This window comes from Miscanthus floridulus, chromosome 11 (assembly GCF_019320115.1).
Source record: "Miscanthus floridulus cultivar M001 chromosome 11, ASM1932011v1, whole genome shotgun sequence".
In the NCBI taxonomy this organism is placed as follows: domain Eukaryota; kingdom Viridiplantae; phylum Streptophyta; class Magnoliopsida; order Poales; family Poaceae; genus Miscanthus; species Miscanthus floridulus.
Window position 1 is genome coordinate 97,286,943 of NC_089590.1, and position 14,920 is coordinate 97,301,862.

Consider the following 14,920-nt stretch of genomic DNA (forward strand, 5'->3'; position numbering starts at 1 on the left):
AAATAGCAGGCGTACATGTCGCCATTGCGGTTCCAGATTGCTTTGAAAAATGGAACCTTGCATGTGGCTGAAACTGGCCTTACTTTATGATGTTTTTCCAATATGTTTCGGTTGAAACATTCATATAATGCTAAGGGAGAAATGTGGGGGTCATACATATCCTGAAGCCGCATTATTGGTCCCTGGCACTGTTGCACAAGCCAAGTGAAACATGTTCATTGCATCGCAGCCTTGGCTCCTTCCACAGGCCAAGTGAACGTGTTCATGACATCCCATCGCAGCGATGCACAAAGCGAACATGTTCATTTTCCGCTCTATGCAGAGACCATCACCCACGGTTTCAGTGCAGGCGCACGACACCGATCATGGTGCTGGACAGGCATCTCAGTGGTATGGCTACTGCCTACACACACTGGTGAGCAGGTGCGTGCAGGTCAAATGCTGAACTCAACGTCTCAACTATATGATATATGTTCTTGCCAGGACCTTTCTCCTACAACTAAGAAGAACAAAAGTAAGATTATTTTTTCGTGCGACTTTTTTTTGAGGTCGCTCCTCCTTCTCGTCCGTGCGATACCGCATCCCCCACCGCCCGCTCCCTCCCCTCCCCTCAAATCACGCTCCACCCCCCTCCAATCACGCTCCCTCCCTTCCCCATACGCGCACCCAACCCGCCGCCGCCTCTCCCACCTTCTCTCCCCCTCCCCTCCGCAACACCACCGCCCGCTCCCTGCTCTCCCGATCCAGTCCGCCCTCCGCGGCCACGCAACACGGCTGAAAGCTTTAGTTTGATTTTGGTAAATTGATGGAACCCTAAGTGCTAACCTAGTTTATCGAGTGATCATGACATAGGTAGCACATTCCAAGTGGCAAAACAAATGAAGATCATAACATGATGATGGTGATGCCATGGTGATGATCAAGCGCTTGGACTTGAAAAGAAGAAAGAGAAAAACAAAAGGCTCAAGGCAAAGGTATAAATGGTAGGAGTCATTTTATTTTGGTGATCGAGACACTTAGTGAGTGTGATCACATTTAGGATCGATAGCCGTACTATTAAGAGGGGTGAAATTCGTATCGAAATGCGGTTATCAAAGTGCCACTAGATGCTCTAACTCATTGCATATGCATTTAGGATCTAGTGGAGTGCTAACACCCTTGAAAACGTTTATGAAAATATGCTAACACATGTGCACAAGGTGATACACTTGGTAGTTGGCACATTTGAGTAAGGGTTAGGAACTTCACCGGCGGAGTGTTCGCCCGTAGAGTGCGGACAGTCCGACGGTGCCACCGGCGCCCTAGGCAGAAAAGACGGAGGTCACTGTAAGTGACTGGACGCTAGTCTCGGTTGGACCGGCGCGTCCAGTCAGTGGCAGCAGAGGGCGCGCAACGTCGGTCTCTGACCGGACGCTGAGTCACAAACTGACCGGACGCTGGAAGCCTGCATCCGGTCCTGCTGACGTGGCAACACACAGTGTTGAAGGTGACTGACCGGACGCTGGCTGTGTCTGGTCAAGCATGACCGGACGCGTCCGGTCGTGAAAAGTCGTCTCTGGATGCTTACTGGAAACAACCAGACGCTGGGGTTCAGCGTCCGGTCATCACTTGACCGTTGAGATTGGGCGATCAACATTTGAAGAGAGGGGACACGTGGCACGCATCGCATGACCGAACGCTGAGGTCCAGCGTCCGGTCACCCCGTGTTGTGCCCAGTGAAGGGGTACAACGGCTCTATCTCGTGGGGGCTTCTATTTAAGCCCCATAGCTGGCTCAAGCTCACTCTCTTGGCCATTTACATTGACATAGCAACCTTGTGAGCTTAGCCAAAGCCCTCCCACTCATCTCCATCATTGATTCGTCATCTTTGTGAGATTGGGAGAGAATCCAAGTGCATTGCTTGAGTGTTTGCATCTAGAGGCACTTGGTGTTCGTGCTTCGCTGCAGGATTCGCTTGTTACTCTTGGTGGTTGTCGCCACCTAGACGTCTTGGAGCAACGAGGATCGTCGAGCGGAGGATGGTGATTGTCTCCAGCTCCGATCGTGGTGATTGTGAGGGGTTCTTGACCTTTCCCCGGCGGAGAGCCAAAAGGTACTATAGTGAATTGCTCATGGCTTGTGTGATACTCATCTTGTATTGGTTATGCGGCACCCTATTGAGGGTTTGGCGTGTGATGCCAATTAGCTCGTGAACCTCCAAGTGAGTGAATCGTCACAACGAGGAGTAGCTTGCCGGCAAGCAAGTGAACCTCGGTAAAAATCATTGTGTTCATCATTTGATTCTGAGGTGATTGGTCTTCATTGGTATTCATTCTTGTGATTGATTGACTCCTTCCTTGACACGGCGGTATAAACAAATTGCTCACTCTCATTACTTTACCGCAAACTAGTTGTCAAGCTCTTTAGTGTAGCTAGTTGTGAGAGCTTGTTAGTTTGGTTAGTGTGGCTCTTTTGTTAGCTTTTGAGAGCACACTAACTTAGTGTAGTGTCATAGCTATTGTGTGGATAAAAACTATATAAACTAGAATTGTGGTAGGTGGCTTGCTTTTTAGTAGGCTAGCGCAACACTTGCTTCGCCTCATAATTGTCTAACCGGTTTGTTAAGTGTTGTTGTAGAAATTTTTAATAGGCTATTCACCCCCCTCTAGCCATTAGGACCTTTCAACGGCCGTCGCCCCTCGGATTCTCGCACTTGGGTCCTAGCGCCCGCCGCTGCTCGTCCACTGCCATGGCCTTCCTAGCTAGCCAAGCTACGACGTCGGCGGCCGCGGCGGCCCCTTCCCTCCATTCGTACTCCACAGAAAAAGAGCAAGAAAGACAACGACGGCACCGAGGTCCTCCACTGTCCCTGCGACCTCCGCAGGCTGCGGTGTCCCCCCGCTGGAGCGTAGCCCCTCCTGCGACCTCCGGCCGCCGCACGCGGCGGCTACACGGCCCCGCAGCACGCCACCACACCCCTCCCCCTGGGGTAGCAACGTTGGCGCTGGTCGCTACGACGCCGGGAAGCCACAGCTCCACCCGCCTCGACTTGCTAACGCGCTTCGCCTCTCCCAGCAGGTTCGCTCCACCGCTCCCTCCTCCCGGTTTCGGCGGCCCGATGCTGTGCCGCGCCAGCACGAGAGGCCTGAAGTGGGCAAACCATAATGGCGCACCCCGCCTATCGGCGCGCTCGATGACGGTCACGTCAACCTCTAGCGTCCTAGCCCAGGCGCAGGCGACCCAGCAACCAGTTAGCGCGTGCGACCTAGCGACGCAACCCAGGAGCCGGCGACCCTGCCACCGGCGGGCACGATGCCTCCAACCCGAGCAGATCTAGGTATTTCTTATCTTAGATAGAGTTATGGTCAACAGTTCCCCTCATGTTGTACACTCTTCTTCACAAGTTTCCTTTGTCTTTCATTAAATTACTATGTGCTCATTTGCTGATGGAGAAGACCAAAGGAAGATGATGCGTGTGTACAAGCTGCTACCACAGTCGTCAAAAAAAAAGATCAGTGCTAGGTGGGGCTTCTTGGTTCTCCTTCCTTGATCTATTCCATAATTTTGGTTACTTTTAAAGTTAAAAGATACACATATATCACAGTCAAATTAGTTCTTTTCATTCGTTATTGGAAAGATCATTGCTTGCATATGGTGTGCCTACCTACATGTCCTCTAACGAGGATCACATAATTCAGTTTTATACGTTCTTGAACAAATTAAATTTGGCGTAGTGCTTATGGTTTTCCTTCATTTTCAGAGGTGTACTTATTCAGGGTTTCATATCTAGTTATGTCAAAGTGTGATCATCCAATACCGTCACAACATGCCATGGTAAATTATCTAGGTGCAATATGGATTTAATTTACTGTCATAATTTTGTATTGCACAATTTATCTTTACATAATTCTTACTGTATTAGGTTCCTTACTATATTTTAATATGGGCTATAAGAAATTTGTGCAGCCTTAGATTCCACTCAATCTCCCAATTTACAAATATTTAACTTACTGCCATAATTTTCGGGTGCATATTCTAACTTTTACATAATGTTTCATGTATTAGGTTTCTTGCTTAGTCCTTCCATGATTACAGTCGCATCGCGACTTCATTTCTCTGGTAAAATGCTTACTGTTAATAACAGTTGTTGTTCAGTTTATGTAATTCGTGTTGGTGTTAGCTGCTGTGCATCTCACATAAGCATTTTATTCGTTCTTGAACAAATTAAATTTGGCGTAGTGCTTACGGTGTTCCTTCATTTCCCGAGGTATACTTATTCAGGGTTTCATATCCAGTTATGGCAAAGTGTGATCATCCAATACCGTCACAACATGCCAAGGTAAATTATCTAGGTGTAGTATGGATTTAATTTACTGTCATAATTTTGTATTGCACAGTTTATCTTTATATAATTCTTATTGTATTAGATTCCTTACTATATTTTAATATGGGCTATAAGAAATTTGTGCAGCCTTAGATTCCACTCAATCTCCCAATTTACAAATATTTAACTTACTGCCATAATTTCTGGGTGCATATTCTAACTTTTACATAATGCTTCGTGTATTAGGTTTCTTGCTTAGTCCTTCCATGATTACAGTCGCATCACGACTTCATTTCTCTGGTAAAATGCTTACTGTTAATAACAGTTGTTGTTCAGTTTATGTAATTTCTGCTGGTGTTAGCTTCTGTGCATCCCATATAATTCTGATAGGTTGTGCACTATATCATCTACTATGGCATTTTACCTTCTGCCAACCTCTTCCTATACGAGTTGTCTTAGATTGGGTTCACAGTTACGAGAACCTCTTCCTATATTGATGATACAAATTATACGAGTTTATGATACTTTTCTCAATTGTGTTTACTTGCTTAATACCAGTAAGCGGGATTCAGAATGATGCAAATTAGATTCTATCCCAGCAATTTCTAGAGCTCTCATGTGAATATGATGTTTTTTTAGATTATTTGCTTCAATTTTTTATATGATTTATACGGATTTCAGTACGATGCAGAGTAGATTCTAATATAAATCCTACCGATTCATCGATTTTCCCTTTCTACATCTAATTATGACACTATTGTTACATATACATTTCAACAACCCCTTCTTATCAACAATACATTTTAGATTGGCTGCCTATAACTTTCTGAAAGTGTGCTGGTGCTAATCTAAAAAAGGGTATGCTTTTGTTAATCCTAAAAAAAGAAGATGTGCTGGTGTTACTTAAATAGGATATTACATATGGTTTCCAAATTTCAGTGCCATGCATACACTAAATTCAGCAGGCTCTTCTTACTAACAATATATTTCAGATTGGCTGCCTATAACTTACTGAAGGTGTCCTGGTACTAATCCTAAAAAAGGGTATCTTGTTGTTAATCCTAAAAAGAAAGGTATGTTGGTGTTACTTAATTAGAATTTGGCTGTGCGGTTTGTATTTCTCTATGCCATGTCAATCATCTGAATTGTGTTTCTTAAATGTCTCATAGTTTCCTGACCCTCAAACTCTATACGAACCCAGCTAGGCTCCATGGTACAAGCCAGGTATCCATGCTGACCACCTCGCTTGAATACGATTTATAAGAGCCTTCTCATGTGGATCAAAACGACAAAACACATGTAGTTCAAAATTCGGTTCTACGATGCCAGCTTACCAATGCTTATACCTAATAAAAGCACAGATTCCTTTCTGCTGTCAGGCACCATTTTATTGTGTAATTAATAAAAACAATATATGCAATTGTTATATGTCCCTTTAGTCTGGACATGCTCGGTACGAACATAGTTCCCTTATGCTGATGTCCACCTAAATTCACCTAAATTCTTTTGCAAATGCTAGAAACAGTAGTAATGCCTAAATTTGCACAGGGATGGTAGCCCGACAGATCAACATGTCAACGCCCATCGCCCACAGAAGACGTAACTGTAAATGCTATCCCTTTACTCTACTATGTTTTCAAACACCTACTAAAACGTTTAATTTTTTACTTCATCTACATATACATCCAAGCTAGCCCGACAAAATGATGAGAGGACTAATCCTTTTAATTTATATTAAGCAGCTCATTCACTAAACTTCACCCTGTACAGAAAACATTGACAGTACTATAACCAAATTGTTATATCAGGATTCAGAGAAATTCCCCATGGGACTAATGCCTTCTTTGTGGGAAACAAGCTCATGTGTTCCATGCCAAAATATTCCGTGGACATTGAACTCTTTGTTTGACCTTTATGCCGCTCCATACTTTAGTGCAATCTTCATGTACAAGTTGGAATAACTCAGACATATTTGTAGAAGTTGTAATGCTCAATTGAAGTTTCAACCATCAGCATAGTACTTACAATATGCCATCACACTCAAACATGACTGAAGTTAATAATCAAATATCATTTTTTGCATCTAGAACCAATTCTACAGCCTATGCAACGGTACAAGACTGGTGGTGCGGGGGTTCCAAAGAAATACAATCGACGCTGAAATCGTGGTGGGGCAGCATGCTGGGAAGCGGGTATTCCTTCCTCGAATACCGCTATGCCCGTCTGATGATGAGATGTTTCCGTTCCAGTTTATGAGGAAGCAGTTTCCTATCAGGCTAAGCTTTGCCGTGACGGTCAACAAGTCACAGGGCCAAACTATTCCGAACATGGGTGTGTACCTACCCGCACCGGTGTTCTCTCACGGTCAGTTGTACGTTGCGATGTCTAGAGCCACGTCAAGAACCAATATTTGTTGCTATCCCTAGGTATTTTTAAATGGTTTATCAGATTGTACACGGAGATGTTGTATATACACTTGTGTGATGGCATAATGAAAATTGAACATGTGTTATATTATTGTTATAAAAATGACACTTTGAGTGTTTTGTTCATAATATTTCGTTTTGTAACCATTCATAACTATTACACGTGTATGTTCTCAAAACCATGAGTTTTGTCGACTTTCCCCACTTTTCTCATGTGCCAATGTGGGATCAACCGAATTAGCAACTGCACAATTACAAACATAAAATACTTGAATAAAACCAACGAAGCAACTTAGCGATAATAATGAACAATAGTGCTAAACAACACCATACCAGTGGTCGTGGGATGGCACGGTCGTAGTGGCGTTGGTTCCGCGCATTCAGGAGGATAGCTCTTTTGTATTTCCTATTGTTGCACCAGGGTCATTAGTTTGTGAGCACGAAAGAAATGGATATCAGAGATTTCTTCCAGCCAATATAAAACATTATCTTAACCGCATCACGGAAAGGTCTATAAAGTAGAATTTATGAGCCTGTGATGCTGCGTACTCTGTGACTATGTTAAATTCATAAACTTTACTTTTTGGATTAAATGCTATTTTAACGTTGGTATTTAATTTTTACAGTATTGTTATCGCACGATCCATGTGTTTTTAGTATAAAATGTTAGCTATCTCATAGCAACGCACGGACACACTACCTAGTCCTTACACAAAGGAAAGACATTTTTCTTCTTGACACACTCTCTGTTACCTCTATTTACGTACTACTAGGGGTACTTGTGTATATACTAAAGTTGGCCATACGGCCCGTGGCCCGGTGTTTTGGCCCGGCACGGGCACGGCATGGCCTGAGGCACCAGGCCGTGCCTGGGCCGCCACCCCGGCCCGTGGCATGGCACGGGCACGGCCCGGTGCAAAGAGGCGGCCCAGTGGCAGCCCGGTGCCCCAACGACTTCATTTTGCCCAGCAAGGGAGGCAGCCCACGAAGCCAGCCCACCCCGCCGCATATATAAGCCGTTGCCTGCTGCCTCCCTCTCCATCCCTAACCCTAAGTCCTTAATCCCCATTCCTCCCCCGCCGCGACGTCTGCTCTCGCTCGCTGCCTCACTCTCGCTCTCGCATTCGCGATCCACCGCCGCCGCCGCTCTCCATCGACCATCGTCGGACGTCCTCTCTAACACCGGTGACCTCGCCGGCGCTCCTCCACCTCGCACCGAGTTCGCTAACCCCGTCTCCTCCCTCCTTTTCCTCTCCTGTTTCCTCTCGCTCTCGCTCGGAATCGGTGAACCATGTGAGTTTGTGTTCATGTCACTCCCTCCTCCCCCACCTCGCCGTCGATTCTAATCGGTGTCTGTCTCATCCTCTAGCTGGCTCGCTGGCTTCTTCATCTCCGGCACCGGGCTCTAGGTTAGCAGGTTCGTCACTTTCCCTAACCCTAGATATGCTCTTCTCTGCTCTGTCTCTCTCTGATATCTGTCTCTCAAGTGTCATCTCTCACTCTTCTTCTTCTTTGCGTGCAGGTTGGTGCCTGACGCCGCGTCTTCCTCCTCTGGAGTAGACATGGCCAGGCCACCAAAGCGCCCGTTGAGGGATGGTGCTGGAGCTGCTGGAGGTCGAGGTCATGGACGGCTATCCGGCTCATCCACGGGCGGTTGTGGTTCTGGCCTCGCAACGCAGGGGGAGGATCAGCATCCCCTCAGTGACGGCGGGGACCAGGCATCGTACCCGGACGACAAGCTGGAAGTCGAGGACGACGACGACCTACGTGATGATGTAGCCGGTCTGTTCGGCATCGACCTCGGTGACGACAACCAGCCCATCGATCTCAATGGCGACGACGGTGATGGTGGAGTTGAGGTCTCCACTGACACTCATGGTACCTCAACCACCTCTGGTAAGAAAGTTTCTGCTGTTTGGGATTACTTCCATGAGATTAAGGAGAATAAAATTCGAGTTGCTGCCATCTGTAACCATTGTCGGGCGCGATACACTTCTAGATCGTCTGCTGGCACTAGCCATTTGAGACGGCACATGTATTCCTGTATGAGAAAACGTAATCATGCTAGTATGGTCCAGTCTAAGCTTGCTCTGAATCCTGATGGTTTGAAAAATTGGGTGTATGATCATATGCTTGCTCACACTGAGTTGTGCCGTTTGATTGCTAGGCTAGACCTTCCTTTAGGGATAGGTGAGACACAGGCTTGGGAGGATTACATTAAGCGTGCTCATAATCCTCTGTGATGTGAAAGATGAATTGTATAGATTGTTTGTCAAGTATGAACAGAAATTTGGTGCAGTTAGGTCTCAGAGGGTTTCAGTGCCTTCAGCTCATACTGGTAAGACAAAACAGGCATGGGGAAGGATCTTTGGAGGTCCTGGTGAATCCCCTGTCAGTTCTCCCTCATCTTCATCTACTCCATCTACTGTCAGTGAGCTCAAAGCTTACTTGGACAGTGACCCTGTCACATGTTATGAGGAATCCTTTGATATACTCCTCTAGTGGCGTGACCACAAGCTAACCTATCCAATCCTATCTATTATGACTCGAGATATCATGTCTGTCCCTGTATCTACTGTCTCTTCCGAGTCTTGTTTCAGCTGTACATCCAGGATACTCGAAGACCGGCGACGGCGCTTGTTGCTTGAGCATGTGGAGATGCTCACCTGCATCAAGGACTGGGAGCAAGGTGCAAGAAGGGAACAACATACACCTGAGGACCTGGACCTAGAGGAGGCATTCAAGAACCTCTTCCTTGATGAACAAGGCGAAGGCAGCGGCACCGGCAGCGGCAGCGGCGGTACTGCTGGTGGTGGATAGAAGAAGAAGAGAAGAGGAGAGGTAGTCACTCACTCAACTGAAACTTCCATATTGCTTCTTTACATTCAAGTTCACTAACATTGCTGGCTTCTGTACAATTTTGCAGGTACTTTTGGTGTGACAGAGTGAGACAGTGAGTCACTATGAATGTTGCCACTGATGTTGGCAGTTGGCTATTGTAATAGGATAGAACTTTTGCTGCTGTGAACTCACTAAGTCACATTGTCACAGTGACTTTGCCACTGATGTTGGCTATTGTAATAGGATAGAAGAACTAAGACTTTGACACTTTAGAGCTGGCTGTACTTTTTTTTCCTTTCTAGGGTTTCTCACAAGGGTGAGTTTTACCTAGAAAGGTTTTTAATGAGGCAGCATTGCACAAAACAGCTCATATTCATATAATGATATAATCTTGTCTTTTGTCCCTTGTGCTTGTGTTCTGAGTTTTGAGTTTGAGACTTGTGTCTTATGAGTTTGAATTGTGATTGTGAAATGTGAATTCTGTGGTTTAGAATTATGAGAATATGAGTTTTGAATCTGATGTGAATCTGGTGGTTTTGAATCTCTGAGTTATGAATCTAATGATAAATCATGTTGAAAATGATCAAGTCCTTAAAGACTTAGTTATTTTTGCAGCCGGGCTATGGGCCGGCACAGCCCGATGAAAATGGTCGTGCCCAACGGGCGGCACGGCACGGCCAAATGGCCCACGGGCCGTGCCTTGGGCCGGAGGCCAGGCACGAGCACGCCATAGGCACGGCACGGCCGGCATGGTGGCCCGGTGAGGCACGACGCCGCGTCGGGCCGGCACGGCCCGATGGCCATCTATAGTATATACATTGTCCAATACGTTCTCATCCGCCTACCGCCTACATTTAAAACGCAACGCATGCATGTGTACGCCCGCCACTAGGCAAAGTAAAAGCAAAGTAAGCTTGCTTTTAGCTAGACAGATTGATCTAGCAGGTGGCGGGTCCAAAACCAATGTATCCGTTGGCCGAGTCGACGGTGATCTGGATCCCTCCCTGCTGTATGTTTCCCAAGATGGACAGGCCCGACGACGACGGCGCGAACGCGAGGCAGTATATGCCGCCGTCCACCTCCAGCAGCAGGTTCCTCGCCGTCAGCGTCAGCGTGGCGGCGCCGTCGAAGTAGAAGGACACGGTGGGCACGCGCACGCTGGTGTACCCGCTCAGGTCGTAGCACGTGTCCAGCAGCGACACGCCCAGCGCGCGCGGGAGCGCGCCCACGGCGCCCACGAACGCGTCCCGCAGCGCCGCGTCCGCCTCCTGCGGCAGCCGCGTCACGGTCGTGCCCGTGTCCATCACCACTCCGCCGGCGCCGTCCTCGGTCAGCTGGAACAGGCCGTACTGCAGCGTCAGCCTCTCGTCGCCGACGCCGATCCCCGACACGCCGACGTAGTAGAAGCTCGGCGCCTGCGGGTTGCGCACGAGCGGCACCCACACGGCGCCCTCCGGCACCGCCTCGCTCCGCCCGAGCACCAGCGACCCTGCGTCGTCATCGGCGCCGGAGCCGCCGCGGCTCGCGAGGCAGTAGCTGAACGCGCCGCCGAGCTGCCCGACGAGCGACATGGGGCCCCAGCCGAGGCCCAGCAGCCCCGCCGCCCCGACGAAGAGGCCGCGGTTGCGGTGGCCGCAGCCGATGGCGACGCCCTCCACCGCCGTGCCGCCCAGCGTGAGCGTCTCCAGCGCGAGCGCGCCCTTGGTGTAGGACCCGTCCCCGTAGGACACCTCGTACTCGCAGCCGCCCGAGTCGCCGCACCCGGAGGTGCGCAGCGTCCGGCAGATGGCCGACCCGCACGACACGCCGGAGAAGGTCTCCGACGTGGCGGGGTCGAAGAGCGGGTCCGCCTGCGCGTAGCACTCCAGGCACGGCTTGCACTGCACCCAGATGACGTCGCTGCCGGAGTCCACCACGAGGTACTGCTCCGTGGGCGGCGAGCCGATCCCGACGCGGACGAAGTACTCGCCGCTGCCCTCGTCGAGCCCCGACACCACCTTCGACTCCGAGCCGAAGAAGTCCGTCGGCTGGTACTTCGGGGACAAGCGGCTCGCGAGGTACTCGGCGCGCACATTGTCGCGGGCCACGAGATCGAGCACCGCGTGGCGGCGCGAGGGGTACGTTGCGCCGGTGACTGCGTCGCGGCGCACTAAGGCGAACGAAGGGCGGCGGTCGTGGCTGCCGTGGGCAGAGGACGACGACGACGGGGACGATGAGGTGGTGCTCGTCTTGGTGGTGAGGTTGTGATAGTTGATGTAGTGGAAGCGTAGGGATGATGCATGGGAGATGATCACCATGGATTTGAAGACGAACACGAGGAGAAGCTTGGTGGCCGCGGCGGCGTGCATGGCTCTTTTTCTCTAGCTGCTTCGCGCTTCCACTGCGAAGGTTGGATGAGTGAGGGGGTGGATTTATCTGTGCCTGCTCATGCCATGCGTGTCACACTCAGGTAGCTTCTATGATACTCTTGTCCACAGACCACAAGTTGTTATTGCACTTGCACCTGCTCTCTAGTGCAGCTGCACTGTACCTCCAGTAGTGGCAGAAGCAAATGGTGTGGTTGGTGCACAAGAAGTGCAGCAGCATAGGCGTGTTCCTACTTCCTACATGCATGCTTGCCCACTTACCTTTCTTCTTCTCACGACATACTTACTGATTTAAAATTGCAAAAATATAATCACACCATATCAGACTTTATATAGTTTGAAAGATTTCACCACATAAGCTGTTTTATTGTAGAGTAAGGTCCACCTCCACCCCATACTAAGTTCTTGTTGCAAAAACCACCTTACCATACATGCAGATGCCCACCTTACCAAGTTTTTGTTGCAAGCACGCACATGCATGTTTCGCCCATCTAGAGCGCCTACCGTGTTCTTTATATATCATCAAATTCAGATATAAATATAAAATGCCTTATAAATGTAATATCCAAGTCCAAGTGACATACTATGAGTTGGTTTCCAAAATCTTTCGTTTTAACTTTGATTTTGAAGTGGGAAAGCTTTTTTCAGTTTTCCCTTTAAATATAATATCTTAAGAACATGTTTTGTTGATCAGTAGTCATGCATAATTCACGACTAAAGCCAAAATACTATTTGTTAACATGCATGTGCGTGCTTGCAGAAGTGAAGTTGGATCAGAGTCAGTTGGATAGCAAGGCAACATGATTCAGATTTGTCAGTTTTTGGCATTTTGAGTCCTTTAAGGTGCTCACTTTCCCTCCTTGGCTTTTCCTTGAATAAAAATACCTTTTGCTAATAGATTCGATCTTGTCCTTTACTATCTTTCATGCTACTTCTTTAATTTTCTCAGAGCCAGTTAATTAGATATATAATTATTGAGCAGTACTGAACAAATAATGACGATCAGGGATGTTTAAGAGTTTTTTGCTAATTATATTTCCACTTTTTGTAGAACAAGTATGCAAGGCATATTTAGTACTGTTAACACACAAGTATCTACGTATATATCTGCCAGCAACACTCCGGTACAGTTAATTGAACCTAGACTCCAAAGAAGTATTTCAGTATGTTAAGGAATCTACAAGATCTTGCCAATCGGTACCTGTGGTGACGAGGATCGTACCATGCCGGCCATATGTACGTTTTTGATGTGTAGTAGCTATCAAATGTATTGCGGGCCTTGTTACCAAAGGTATGCAGGGACCACATAAATCAAGCTCCAATCCTTGCACGATCAGTTTGGTCATGTTGATCAGTGAACACTGCACATCTCTCTCTCTCTCTCTCTCTCTCTCTCTCTACGTGTAAAGACTCGGGTTCTTGATCGATGCTGATGAAACTCCAACTTGACCAGCATGCATAGAGATCAACACATAACTTCTTTCTTTGTATAATTTGGAACCTCAGCTCAAGTAGGAACTGTGCTAGCTTTCACGGTTTCACCATATAGTAGAAGATGTATATTTGGTGAAAAAGGAATATTACCCAGCCCACACAAGGCACTTGCTTGTGAACAACATGAGCTCACCAGAAAAATAACATAAACATAGCCTCAAGTATATAGCCTAATTAAGTTAACACTTCCATGCTATATGCACACTACTCCACATAATCTAATGCCGTTATTACAGCATAATGATGTCCCTATATATATATGCATGCAAAAATTTTCAAGTAGTACTAATAGATCTATCTATCTATCTATCTATCTATCTATCTATCTATCTATCATCTAGAAACAAAACGCATGCAGTGCAGAGATCATCTTGATTACATGAAGAAAGTTACAATCATCATTGTAATCTTTTACAGCCTAATAATTATTATTTGACACTGAGTGGGGTGAGATAGAAAGCCAAGCTTCTTTTGGTTAGAGAAATGGGCATGCTAATGCAGCCTCAACTTGCAGGGGGGCGGAGAGGGACCGCCGGACCGGCCACGCCGCAGTGCAAACACATGTCATTGGGTGAAACATGACATCTGAGTCGGCTGTCCTTTCGTCCTTTAAAATCCTTTCCATCTATCCCTTTTGCGGCCAATTCAAAATGGCGTGCTCACCAGTCACCACCGGCCACTGAACCACACACACACACAAAAGAAAAAAAAAGATAAAAGAAAGGGTAGCTATAGTTCGAGTTAGTAAGTGTTGAACTCTAGGTTGGCAGTTCACTCCTGAAAGATTAGCGTATGATTTGCTCTCTCTTGTCACTAGTGCTGCAATACTTTAGTAATGTTTGCAATCACCTGCATGCGTGCATGCCCGGCCACGAAAAGGTAGCCTACATATACTACCAGAAAGTAGTAACTCATATTGCTAACCTGTACGGAAGAAAATGACAGTTTACTGTTTCTGTAGTCTCTAATGCATGAGATCGCCATGTTTTTGGACTGGAAGGCAGGGATGGACTAGTATGAAACTACAAACCTGACATTCTTTTTTTTTTTTGTAGTGTAGTAGTAGGAACCAGTTATATATCCAGTGGTTAATCATAAATGCATGTCTTGTTTTTCTATAATTAGCGTACAAAACAAGCTGCGACTACTTTGGCTCCTTATTATTACTCCCTCCGTCTAATAAAAAACAACTTATGGAGTTGTCTTAAGTTAAACTTTTATAAGTTTATTAATAAACTTTATAGGAAAGAATATCAATATATCTATGACACCAAATAAGTACACTATGAAAAATATATTTCATAGTGTATCTAATATAATAATAATTTTGTATCATAAATATTTCTGTTATTTTTTTATAAACTCAGTCAAACTTACACAAGTTTTACTTAAGACAACAGTAAAAGCTGATTTTATTTGGGGACGTAGGTCATGTTCGCTTTGCTGAAAAGTCATGGCTAAAAGTATTGTTCGCTGATTTGTTGTGAGAG

At 46.7% G+C, this 14,920-nt stretch overlaps 1 protein-coding gene across 1 annotated transcript; it reads right to left on the bottom strand.

The window, feature by feature from the left end:
* Positions 1-10,189: 10,189 nt before the first annotated feature.
* Positions 10,190-11,921, bottom strand: LOC136494767 (protein ASPARTIC PROTEASE IN GUARD CELL 2-like). The gene has a single exon (XM_066490945.1). The coding sequence runs from the start codon at positions 11,916-11,918 to the stop codon at positions 10,509-10,511; it is 1,410 nt and encodes a 469-aa protein (XP_066347042.1). The 5' UTR covers positions 11,919-11,921; the 3' UTR covers positions 10,190-10,508.
* Positions 11,922-14,920: the final 2,999 nt, after the last annotated feature.

Excerpts from the sequence above, each read along its gene's own strand:
- LOC136494767 (XM_066490945.1), bottom strand. The coding sequence starts at position 11,918 with ATGCACGCCGCCGCGGCCACCAAGCTTCTCCTCGTGTTCGTCTTCAAA.